Genomic DNA, 13,656 nt, shown 5'->3' on the forward strand with positions numbered 1-13,656 from the left:
TTTCATCCACAAGTTCTAAAATGAACTGTGGTTACATACTGTACATGTGTGATGTGTCACGTATCCCTACAAAAATATCTAGAGGCGCCAAATCAGGTGATCCAGTGGACCATTTTAAGGGACCACGTCTGCCTATCTACCAGTTAGGAAATTTGACAAAACCTAATGAGTTTTCAACTGATGTTACGTTCGTTCCAGCGAGATGAATTACCTTCTCATTACGGAACGCTGGTTTAAAAGTGCCTGAAAATTATCCAAATTGGCCGATAGGCCTCCTAGATCACCTGATATGACGCTTCTAGATGTTTATGAGGCAATGTATGACATCTGAAGTGTATGGTATATAACCGCCGTTCATTTTAGAACTCCTGGATAGAAAAAGAGATTTGTATTACCTCAGGAACATTTCATAATGTAAGAGATACATTTGTAAACAGACATTATAGGAAGACAGTAAAAATTAAATTAGCCAGGCGGTTTGACGTGGGTGCTTTGTTTTTCTCTCGAATTGGCTGCCGTGTTGGTCGGTGGTCCAAGCCTTCGTTTGAACGAACGATTTTCATTTGCTATCGTTCAACCCGTGTTAGGAATTACACGTTAAAAGGTAAGACCTCGTTAATCCTTAGCTCGCACAAGTTTCAAATTCCGAGGGTTGTCGTTCGTAGGGATGCGACAGCTGGTTAACGGAAAAACAGATTTTAAACAGAACGAGGTATCACGAGACCCCCGTTTCCATTTAAAAAAAAAAGAAGTTGGTAACACCTTCGGTGATGAGTGATGCACAAAGTAGTGAAAATGAAGTCTTCTCACGTAAATTTTATCCGACTTTGAAACCTTGTTCAGTTTAAAAGTCAAGATTGAGAGGCGACTATTATTCCGACTGATTTTGACCAATATATTTCGATGTATCTATTGAAATGTTGTTCGAGGATGGATGTTATTCAAAAATACCAAGTCTTCAGTCATTTTACACAGCGATTACACATCTGGGTGTTAAATCAATGAAAAACAGCACCAATCGAATCAGACTGTAGCCGTTTTAATAAGTTGGTTCTTTTACAGGTAGGTGCCGCCATCGGACAACAATTGAAAATCGCCGCGCAATCGCTACGTTTACCAATTTATTCATACAGTTCTGCGCGTGCCGTAGTTGTGGTTAGTTGACTTTCTCGTTCCTAGTTTCGAAGTGTTTGTTTGAAAATGGCGTTCAATGGAGATGGTCCTCACTCGAAAAGACAACGGACAGAAACTGATTCTATTAATAATAGAGTAAGTCCTTCAAATATTTGAAATATGTAGAAAATGCATAGGTGCATGCATATTTTGCTTGATAGGTTATGAACGGCCCCTTCCCTCGTAAAAATACTGTCAAACTGTTTTGAATCCACTAACTGTGCAAGAAATTTTTAAAGAAAATCTTGAAGCAAGTCCAGTTTCTGTCATTTTTGTTGATGAATAATTTCCGATGTCTGTCGTTTCTGTCATTTTAAGTGTTAAATAATTTTCGACGTCAGTTCTACAGAGCTGATATGATTTGTTTACTTGGTAAAAATATAACTGAACTCAGCCGGTTTTATTTTTTTTCTAAAAATGAGATTTTTGGAAAAATCATCTATCCAAAATGTTTCAGAATAAAAAAGGTATTTACATAATCCTGACCAGTCATCACTAGCTTAATGATTTAATCACAAATCATGAACTTTTAACCGGAAAACTTCAATATGGTTGGATTTTGATCCAAAATAGTTTTCACGGTGATTATATATACATATCCATTTATATTTTTGATTGTGTACGGTGCGAAGCTATAAAGATAAGATCAACGCAAATTTTACCAATTTTTGACAGTTCACATGAAGCCCCTTGGTGTCAGAGCCTTCTACTCTTATAATTTGTTTGTTTTCATCATTTTGTCAAGTATGTACTGTGTTGAATATATATTTGAGGGAATACAGATTAGAATTTTTGTAGAGATATACAGATTCACATGATCTATTTTTAAGGGTAGGTACTGAATAGAAATCTGTCCTTCGAACACTGCATACTGCAATTTTTAAACAGGTTCGATTTTTGATATTTCAAGTCGCGTTAAAGAAATAAAAAAATTTGTCCAGAATTATTTTTTTAATCCATACAAGTATCAAGTTTTATATAAAAATTCATATTTTTTATTTTATTCAATAGTTTAGTCTTCACACGAAATCATTTTTTAAGTAGTTGGAAACAACTTTTTGGCTTTCTACTTTTCCATCATTAGGCAAAAAAAAATGTGGGAAAGTGTTAAAGAAAGGAAGATAGGAAATAACTATGTTCTTTCTTCCTATTTTACAAAAAATTGGAAGAAAAAGCTCTCTCGTTATAAGTAACTACTTTGTGATATGAACATTAAATTGAACGTAAGAAAAAATACTTTGGAAACAATTGTTTTTATATGAACATTGAATTATACAATAAAACTATTTTGTATTCATTTTGTGCTCCGAACATTTATTATGGAATTGAATCAGATATCATTCACAGGATTGCTACACAATATAGTATATGAAAGAGGAATATTCTCACCCTCAATGGCGGACATCCGATGTTTCGAAATAATACACTTGCCTTACTGCCTCGAAACAACTACTTTCATATAAACATTTAATTACACGAAAGAAAAATACTTTAAAAAAACTACTTTTATATAAAAATTGAATTATACAAAATACTTTTTTCTGTCCAGTTTGTACTCTACACATTAATATTTTCTTATTTGATATCTAGTGTGCTAGCATGAGAACAAACGATTTGACATTTCTTTCTGTCAGAACAAATTTAGTGAGATAACTGCGTTAAATTTTATTACAAGACAAAACAATTGGAATTATTCGTTTGTCGATGTAGCAGACATTGCTTGATACATTCCCAACTACTCCAATTACTCATGGAAAAAGAACCGCATCGAATGCTGTTGTCAATTAAAGTGGTAGTTAATTTTACCAGTTTGGACTTCCATTGTATAATATGATATAATATGATTTGAAATCTTTGAAGGAACCAATAAAATTGAATGAAATAATAAAATTAAAATGAATGCTGAAAATAACAATTATATTAATTGATAAACATGAGTTCCCGCCCGCTCAAGAACATATACAGGAATCCTTGTTATGGAAAGGTCTAAACTTCGCCATTGCGCCAACGTCTGTTCCCACTTTGGATATAATTACTGCATGGAATCCACCAGTTTCCTTATTGGTCAGACCGAAGCAGTAACATTTAGATGGAAAATCAAAAAACAGCTGGATCGAGAACCAGTTCCAACATCCAACATCAACGATAGAGAACTAAGATGTCTGAACGGCCTACGAAGATATACCATCATCAAAATCATATCTGCAGATAAGGGAAACGCTACTGTTAGGATGAATACCGATCTCTACGAACAAAATATGGAAGATGTTTTTCATAACGGACAATACACGAAGATTGTACGGGACCCTACTGCATCAATTGAAAGTAATTTGTACCAGACTTAGGAAAAACGTTGAGTCTTTTTTTCGGAAAAATAAAGATTATCGCTATCACCGCACTACAGAAAGCCCCTTCATCTGTATCCACAAAATCCACAAGAAGGGTGTCCCGCTCGGCCCGATCATTATTTCTAGAAATTCAGCTACTTGAAACTTGTCCAGGTTTTTACTTCTAATTATGCAACCACTACGAGGAAAAACTTCATTTTTTTGTTTAGACGTGGAAAGTCTTTACACCAACGTTTATGTCGAAGAAGCAGTTCAAATCATACTTAGCAAGCTATCCGAAGACGAGGACCTGGAAGATAGAACCAACTTACCTATAGAAGTAATCATGGACTTACTAGTATACTGTGTATGGAACTGCTATTTCCAACTGAATGAAGAATTCTTGACGCAAGATGAAGGACTGCCAAAGGGATCGACACTTCCACCAGTTATAGCCAACATATATATGGAATGGTTTGAAACTCTGGTCATTGAAGAAGCCCACACGTTTGGTTGAGATACGTTGACGATACCTTCATAGTATGGAATCATGGGAATACAGAAATAGACATCTTTCTGAAGGACATCAACAGCGTAAAACCTTCCATCACCTTCACAATGGAGAAGGAAATCCACAACGAATTGCCATTCTTGGATGTATTGGTGAAGAGGACCAACACTAAGTGGGAAACATCTCTATATCGTAAACCGACTCACACAGGCCAGTATCTGAAACACAAATCTAAGCATCATTAATCTACCAAAAAGGAATCATCAAGACTCTAGTAAATCGTGCTTTCGGGCTCTGTAATACAAAAGAAGATTTCGAGAAGGAACTAGGAATCATCAAAAAATATCTTCATCAAAATGATTACTCCAAAGTGATGGTGGAACAGATTTTGACTTTGAGACAGCAAGAGCCTCACAAGGAAGATAATCCGTCACAACTAGTGCTTGCCCTTTCATACGTCAGAGGATTGTCGGAAAGGATAAAAAGAATTTGTTCCAAATATAACATCAGAACCTGCTTCTGATTCGGAAACACCATCCGTAGCAGCCTAAGGAAAACCAGTGGTTCCAAGTTGAATCATCCATAGGGAGGAACAGTGGATTAAAAAAAAGCTCAGAGAAGCTGCATATATCCAACGACGCTTTCAGCCAAGCTAAACCGGTGAAGCGGAGGTTAGGAAAGAGGGAATAGATGAAAGCGTTCGATTGATCTATAAATAGTCATCTCTCGGAGGAATATTCCAGTTATCATCCGAATACGATTGTGGATACTAACAATCGAAATGACGTGATTTAAGTTGGTTTGAATTTTTTTTCAATTATAATTCACTTCATCTTTTTTAATTGTTCAATTTTTAATTTTTCACTTGATTTTATTTTATTTTATTGTAATTTCACACGTTTTATTGCTTAATATAATAATTATTTTAGCTATTCATTTTAATTGAAAAGAACTGGCCGAGTCTTGATGAAAAAAAAAAACTAATCAATAAAGTTTATTGTATGATTTTAACTATAAAGGGTTTCACAAAAACCGCGACACGTGTTTCGCTATAAAATAGCTTTCTCAAGAGTTTATGCTCTAGGAAGTTATTGTATAGCGAAACACGTGTCGCGGTTTTTGTTAAACCCTTTATAGTGAAAATTATACAATAAACTGTATTGATAATTTTTTTTCTATTCATTTTAATTCATTTCAATTCATCCTATATCATATTAGACAGTGGAAGTCCGAACTAGTAAAATTCAGCATGAAACATTGTCAACGATTTTCAAACGAAAGAAGTAGTGTTATCAAAATATCTGAAAAAGGTCAACCTCGTTGAATACATCGATATCCCAAAGATAACGCTACATTGGCGGCAAATGGAGAACATTCACGTATGAGCCTTTGAGATTTGTCGTCTCAACTGAATATAACCCAGGATGAACTCAGAAGATGCTTCATTTTCCACAGGATCGAGTCTTATTAAACCGAAATTCTTGCATATATCGAAAATGAGCGAGGTTACCGATTTGGAACCCGTTCAGCAAAAAGCTCAGATAAAAGCCGCAGAGATCACCTCACTTCTGCGGAAATACAAAGATAAGCCAATGCATGTGGTCTTCTTCAATAACATTGGAGACCTTGGCTTATCAAAGCGCCTGAGTTTCGCTTTCCTCGAGTGGGTTGAAGTTGAAAACTGAGGGATTAATCATGGCTTGCCAGGATGGTGTCTTCAACACCTTAGTCTATCGCAGTCGCGTGATGGGTATAGGGGTTCCTGACACAAGGTGCAGGGCCTGCCGCGAGGCGCCCGAGACCATAATGCACTTGCATGTCCAGCATATGCGGTCTCGGCCTATATCCATCGACATAACGCGGCCCTAAGAGTGTTATATTACCATCTACGTCACTCTTAAGGTATAGACGAGACACCGGCGTTGCCCTACGCTCCGGGGGATATTGAATCCGTTGTGGGGAACGAGAAGTGCCAAATTTATTGGAACTATTCCCTCAGGCTCATACAAGCTAATAAGCCTGATGTAGTCCTTCTCGACCACCAGAGCAAGACGATAATTGTCGGGTAGTTTTCAGCTCCTGACGAGACGAATATCGTCAGAAAAGAGGAGGAAAAACGGATAAAATATAGAGATTTTCTCTTCGAACTCCGCAGACTCAGACCACTCTGTCAAGATGGTTGTTCTGATTATTGGAGTCCTTGGTGAAATGATGCCCTTTCTACTCTCGAATCTTGAAATCATACCGGCTTGCCGCACTAAGGCAGAAATCTTAGCCGCACAGATGCAGAAGGCTGTCTTTCTTGGCTCACTGCGCTTGCTCATGGCACATGATTTTCGGACCCAATTATAACTTACCCCACGGGGTGGGGAGTGGTCGTTGGTTGATAATGCTGGCGCGCCCTCCTGAATGTATCGGGGCTTTGGGGGATAGGACCTGACCAGTGCATACTTCGGTAAAAAAATAATAATATTAAACGACTTTATTGCTTCCATCTATAGATTGAAAAGAATACATTTAAAATATGAATTTGGCCCAGAGCAAAAGGCAAAGTTCAGTTTATGAGATTATATAAAATCAGCTCATAAACTGTTCTTCCACTTAACCTTAAGTATATCGCTAGGTGTGTTGAACTTAACAATATAAAATATAAAAGTTCAACAAATTACAGCTATTTTTAATCTAATTTCCATCGTACGTATATCAGGATTACATTGAAAACAAGTGTTTGTTATAGGCCTTCTTGAATCTTTGCAAACTGTAGGATTTGAACATGATAGGGACCTGATTGTATATTGAACATATTTTATACATAACTACGTCTGAATATTTCTAATCTGAAGATTGGCGGTGAAAGGGTTCCTTTATATCGGATATTTAGATTATTTATGTCGGATCGATAGGTGATTTTTCTGTGCAAATATAAGGGTGTTTTATAGAAAATAATTTTTTGAAAAAGAACAGCGGCATGTAATCTCCTATTGCTCATATTTAGCCAACTATCATCTTTCAATTTGTGCATGTGAAATATGTTGTCTTCTGCGGATAACAAATATTATTCGTAAGATTAAATTTTGTATTTTTTGTATTTTTATTTGATATTGGCTGGACAAGAATGGACCATAGAGTACATCTGCATTATTAAATATGGACAGTATTAATCACTCACACAAATTTGATTTCATTCGAATAGGGAGGAAATATTTACTGCCATATATAGTTTTGAGAGTGAAGTATGCACGTTGAATAAGCTGATTTATATATTTTTCAATATTATACCTAAACTTTTAGATTCACTTACGTTTTAATGTACTTCATTTTTTATTACAATACTTATATTGTCAGAAATCTCATCTCGTTTGTTTTTGTTCACAAAAAGAATAAAATAAGGTTTACTGCAATTAATACTAAGACAGTGATCTCCTGCAACTTCAATAAACCTATGCCTCATTCATGAGGTCACATGACTCCACACCTCAAGCCCAAAATCGACACCAAACCGTTACTTTTTGGGATGCATTGGACGCTCCTGGATCTAATGTAGATTCGTATCGTTCCAAATTCAACAATTTTGTTTGTTCACGGACCCATTCATCCAGAAATGGGCCTCATCGCTGAAGAACCCATTCAGCGAGCATACATCGTTGTCTATGGTCGTTTACCTTCAGTTCCTGGCTTAGTAGAATTTTGTACAAGTGCAGGCCCAAGTCACGACGTAAAATTCGCCAAGTTGTGATCTATGAAAGGAAAATTTCTTGTGAGCAACGCGAAATGGACTGCCTCGGATGCACACTCTCACAGACAGCGGCGATGTTTTCGGCAGATCTTTTTATTCGACGTTAAGACGACGAATGGATGTTGGTCGATCGTTTACTAAACCAGTGGACTCAAATTTATCCACGACATTGCTAATAGTCCTCTCGGTAGGACGATTATGTCGACCATGAAATTGGGAAGCGCGCGGTATGTTGCCCGAACAAGAACACCCATTTTGGTGCCAAAATCTTTCTCAAAAACCAATCTCTTCAAAAATATACCAATTTCAATCTCTCAGATTTTTTGGTTATTTTCTGTTGGTTCTCAAATTATGCAGATATGATCTTTTTCTCGATCGATCCTATATTTTCCATTTTATCTTCTCCTATTCTCATTTATGCTGATTTTTTGGGAACGATTTCCACCTTTCTTGGAATGTTCAGAATTGAAAACACGTGGTTTGATTTTTTTCCTATTGAAAATAATATAAGTAATACACAGTAATGAATTTTTATTGTCCTCTCCAGGAAACGATCGATTTGTTCTTGTTTCGTCAATTCGTGATTCGTCACCTGCCCCAAAATTTCTTGTTTCGTCACCTGTACCTTTTTGACCTTTTCGCAGGTAATAATTTATTCCGCATTCTTCAACTGGGATTACTAGGGCCATAAATGTCCGTAAACCTAAATTCTTTTTAATGCTTATTTGCAATAATATTACAATAATCTACACTAATATTATAAAGAGGAAATATTTGATTTTTCTGTTTGAAGAAGGCAAACTTTTCCAATTTCTAGACTTCATTTGGAATCGAATAGTTTAAACCGTATTTAATTATTTTTAAAATAAAAATAAAAAATGCATAATAGAAGCCTCTTAATCACTAGCGCAGGTGCAAAGATGAGGTCACGAAACAAGAACACCTTAACCAGGTATATTTTGCAGTTGACGAAACAAGAATAAAATGGGTCATACAGGTAAAATTTCCCTAGGTGACGAAACACGAATTGACGAAACAAGAAACTACCAAACGATCATAACAAATATACGCTATAAACGACGTTGTTGACGATTATTATTACATTGTGTTTCATGAAATTTAAATCCTAAGCACTATTTTCTGCCGATATCTATTGTTACTATTTACTTTTATACGGAAGGATTCCAAATCTGTCAATCTAGCACAACAAATTGGGGAGATAACAATTATAAAAACAATGATCTTATATCAATATAAATTTCACAGTTCGGTAATATTTATGCAGAATGAGTGTACCGACGATCATATAATTTTATGATGCTTGATACCAAATAATATAAACAAACATTTCACTTGATTGTTCAAGCTTTGAATGTTTATATTCGTCAAACATAAATAAAGCCTGGCTCAAATTATACATTTATAATACTGCCAAAAGTATTTTGATTGATTAGCATTATGCAGGTGCAGTTCAATAATAATAGTAATAATAAATTTGAAATAAAGGTATAAATCTTTTTCGTAGAACGTATTTCATTTTTTAGGAGAGGTACAAACCAAAAATCCCAGCTTTAAAATCAGGGTGTTTGTTTTCCATAAATCTTGATCATCCAACCGATGTTATATAAAAAAAATTATAGTGGGAAAGGGCTCAGTGATCTATTTGGACTTTGGAGAACTACTTAGTTAAGGTCTAATGGCCCTTTACATAGATTTTTTTCAAATTCGATCGTCAAAGCATTTTATAGAGTATAATAGTATATAAGTCAGAACCCTTATTTTGTAATATACATGTTATTGGAGATACAGGATGTTACATTTCTAATAAATGTAATGATTCTTATAATTTACAAAAAAAATTAAAAAGTGTTTTGTATACAGGGTGTTTCAAATTCGATCCTAACCATTGGGATCTTGGAAACTATGAGAGATACGAAGATGGTCAAATTGGAGCAAGTAGCGCATTAACCTGACTAACAATATGCCGTTAAGAAAGTTCTGAAATTCCGAGTATATCCGGAGATATCCGAAAAAAAAATTCGGAAAATGGTTTTTATTTTTTTGTGGCTTTATTTTTCGAAGGAAAATAAATTACTCTTCCACATTGCCACTTTTTCACAGCTACATAATGGTGTTTTCAGATTTGTTATCCGACGTTTCGTCTTCCGGCCACCATCATCAACTTTATTTTTTCTTATGTTCTGTTTTAAATAGAACCAGATTTTATCTTTTCAATGATGTATCGTAATTTATCATTCTTTTTCGAAAAATGGAGATATTCAAATGAATTAATTCTTATCATAATAGGCTTTGACTTTGATGTTTCTAAATTTGACTTTCAATTTGTTACACTCAATGACATTTTGTTATTGTACAAGTCATTGAATTTTTGGCGAAAAATGGCTTCACGAATGAAGAAAAAAAGAGATATGATACAAATTTATTACAAATACAATAGAAACAGTGTTAGGACATCGGAAATGTATTTAAACTTGTACCCCGAAAGACGACAACCACATCGAATTATGTTCAAGTTATTGGATCAAAATCTTACCGAGTTTGGTTCATTTGAAAAGCCGAGGAAAAAATACGGAGACTATTTGGATGATCTACCTTTGGCTAACTATAACAACATCTGGTTTCAACATGATGGTGCTCCACTGCACACTACCAGACGAGTATCTAATTCCCTGACTGAAAGGTTTGGTGATGAATGGATAGGGAATAATGGGCCGGTGAGGTGGCCAGCAAGGTCTCCAGATTCGGATGTTATGGATACATTATTCTGGGGTACACTGAAAAATTGAGTTTATGGTCAGAGGGAATATCAAAATATTGAGGACCTTCAACACAGCATTGCTAGAGAGTTCGAAAGATTGAGAAGAAGGGAATTAATCGTGCATTGAATAATATTCGAAGAAGGGCACATTGTGTTATCATGAACAACGCCAGCATTTTGAGTTTTTGCTGTGATTTACTTTTGTCTTTACATTTTAGTTAATTATTGTTATTTGTTCAAAGTTATATTTCCATTGAAGAGGACACAATGTCTAATTTACCTCATACGTACCTCATTTATTAAATTTCATTGTTGATTCTGTCTCCGTATTTTTTCTTTGGCTTTTCAAACGAACTAAACTCGGTGAGATTTTGATCCAATAACTTGAAACTAGTTTGATGTTATTGTTGTCTTTCGGGATAAAAGTTTAAATACATTTTCGATGTCCTAACACTGTTTCTATCGTATTTGTAATAAATTTGTATCAAATCTCTTTTTCCTTCATTCGTGAAAGCCATTTTCTCCCAAAAATTCAATGACTTGTACAATAACAAAATGTCATTGAATGTAACAAATTGAAAGTCAAATTTAGAAACATCAAAGTCAAAGCCTATTATGATAAGAAATAATTGTTTTCAATATCTCCAATTTTTTGATAAAGAATGATAACTTATGATACATCATTGAAAAGGTGAAATCTGGTTCTATTCAAAACAGAAAGAATCCAATATAGCGCCCATTAGAAAAAATAAAGTTGATGATGGTGGCCGAAAGACGAAACGTCGGATATCAAATCTGAAAACACAATTATGTAGCAGGGGAAATGTGACATTGTGGAAGTGCAATTTATTTTCGAATCCTTCGAAAAATAAAGTCCGAAAAAAATAAAAACCATTTTCCGAAATTTCTGTTTTTTTTCGGATATCTCCGGATATACTGGAATTTCTCAACGGCATATTGTTAGTCAGGTAAATGCGCAACTTTGCCCCAATTTAAACATCTTCGTATCTCTCATAGTTTCCGAGATCCCAATGGGGAGGATCGAATTTTAAACACCCTGTATGTAGCAAGCAGAATCTCGCTGAACATTTCTTGGCGGGTTCAGTTATCAAAATCTTGGGTATCACCGAAAAATGAACATAATTGAAGATTGGGAAACAGAATTATCCTGAATTTAAAGCTTAGAGAAAAACTCAAATTTCAGAGTTGTTTTGCTAGCTTAACAGGGTCGTTTCAGTTTCTTCAGTTATTTATATTGGGCTTTTTTGCGGAATAATTCGTAAATAATATTACTTTATCGAGATTGAAGGAATTCAGAAAAAAGGTTTTAACTAAGGTGGCAATGCTTGAAGCAAACTCGAATTACTCGAGTTTTTTTTCAAAAAAAGTGAAATTTCATTCATTCCCGATACAGGGTCAACTTTGTAGAGGGTGGGTAGAATCCAAATTCAGATTTTTATATAAATCGGTGCAGTTTGACAGAATTTTACAGTATTGCCGTGTTTTACATTCTATAATTAGACTCTACACCAAAACATCATTGTAATTAGTTTTTTATGTTTCAGATAAATACTGGCTTCGGTGCGTCATCAGATGAGCCACGCAGAAAGAGAGCAGACGATACAAAACCAAATCACATACTGCTCTTCACAATAATAAATCCCATGTACCCCATCACAGTGGTAAGTGCAATCAGGCGTTCATCAGATTTCATCGACGGAGCAGGGTAATTCCGTAAAATCGTGTTTTTGCATTTATTGAACGCTTTCGTTACGAATGTTATGCAGTAGCGGCCTCAATCATTGAGAGGCTTCGGGCGGCAGAACTTTATGGATCACTTGACTATTACGAAAGCTTCTCATTGAAGAAGCTTTCATTTTTCCAGTATAGATTAACTATAAAAATTTCGTTAGAACAAAACTGTGAACGAATTATTAAAATATCTCTACAAATGAGAAAGTTATCGGCAATTGACGTTGCGCCTGCAAGAATGATTCCGTCAGGCGTGTGACTCATTCTGCTCATGTCGTATTTCATTCATTACGATGGTCGAACCTGAAAAATACTCTTACAAATATTTTATAGCAACAATTGCGATTGCTAGATCCGATGATGTCAGCTGCCAGTCGTTCTACGCTAAAATACGAAAAATTCTATGATCCATTTTCCTAGTGTACATTCTTTTACTGATTCCACTATTTTGTTTTATATTTTGAGTTCAATTAGGTTGATCTGTCATTAACAATGCCGTCAAACTCCTCAAACTTTTAGCAGCGTATGACGGGTGGGCATAAACATTCATGTAATTGAATTACGTTTATATTCCGTCAAGTACGCATTTCGAACTGTGCGTTCGAGTTTTTTTGTTGTTTGTTGAAATTGTTTGGTTGTTGTTCATTTGGAATTATTTTTTCAACGACTTTGCTCGTACCAGAATAATAATTGCAGATGAAAAATTCAACAACACTGCGGGTTTTAGATTACTTACTTGCAGTGGCGTAACTACAGGGTGGCAAGCCGGAAAATGCCACGGGCTCCCAGCCGGAACGGGCTCCCAGTCAGAGGAGAATCCCAACCCAAATACGGTGTATGTCCATTGTACCGCTCATAATTTAAATTTAGTATTAAATGATGCAGTAAAAGAGGTCATAGAAATACAAACATTATTCAAAACTGTGCAACAAATTTATAATTTTTTGGGCCATAGTATTAAACGATGGAATATTTATTATCTAGTTTTATATCTGACAGACCGGGGTATAATCAAATTCAGTAGCATTAAAAACAATGAATCCAACTAGATGGGCAGGACACTGTTATTCCATGTTTGCTTTAAAAATTCGGTTTGTTGATGTTCAAAAAGCGCTTACAAAAACTATTTTATTAATGATGAGAGGGATGAAGCTATCTTGCTGTAGAAGAAGATAGAAAACTACAATTTTATTATGTTGTTGGTTTTCCATTGCAAAATCTTACAAACTATAGACGAGGCTTCTAAAGCACTTCAGTCTTGAGCCATCGATCTTTCAATGCTTCGAAGCGTTTGCAAATCAGTCTAGAACAACTTGAAAAGTATCGACATGAATTTGAAGATTTAAAAAAGAAAGCAAATATTGCAGTGAAGTGGTTT

General features: G+C 35.2%; 1 protein-coding gene across 2 annotated transcripts in view; it reads left to right on the forward strand.

The window, feature by feature from the left end:
• The first annotated feature begins 1,112 nt into the window (after positions 1-1,112).
• Positions 1,113-13,656, forward strand: part of sm (heterogeneous nuclear ribonucleoprotein L) — a 532,854-nt gene continuing 520,310 nt past the window's right edge. For both annotated transcript variants that reach the window (XM_074169375.1, XM_074169383.1), the window contains exons 1-2: positions 1,113-1,269; positions 12,092-12,208. In XM_074169375.1, coding sequence (XP_074025476.1) covers positions 1,201-1,269; positions 12,092-12,208 — 186 coding nt within the window. In that variant the 5' untranslated portion in view covers positions 1,113-1,200. The remainder of the gene's footprint in view (positions 1,270-12,091; positions 12,209-13,656) is intronic.

Source organism: Leptinotarsa decemlineata, unplaced genomic scaffold (genome assembly GCF_025532065.1).
Source record: "Leptinotarsa decemlineata unplaced genomic scaffold, Ldec_3_MD MMD2_P_RNA_scaffold_11, whole genome shotgun sequence".
In the NCBI taxonomy this organism is placed as follows: domain Eukaryota; kingdom Metazoa; phylum Arthropoda; class Insecta; order Coleoptera; family Chrysomelidae; genus Leptinotarsa; species Leptinotarsa decemlineata.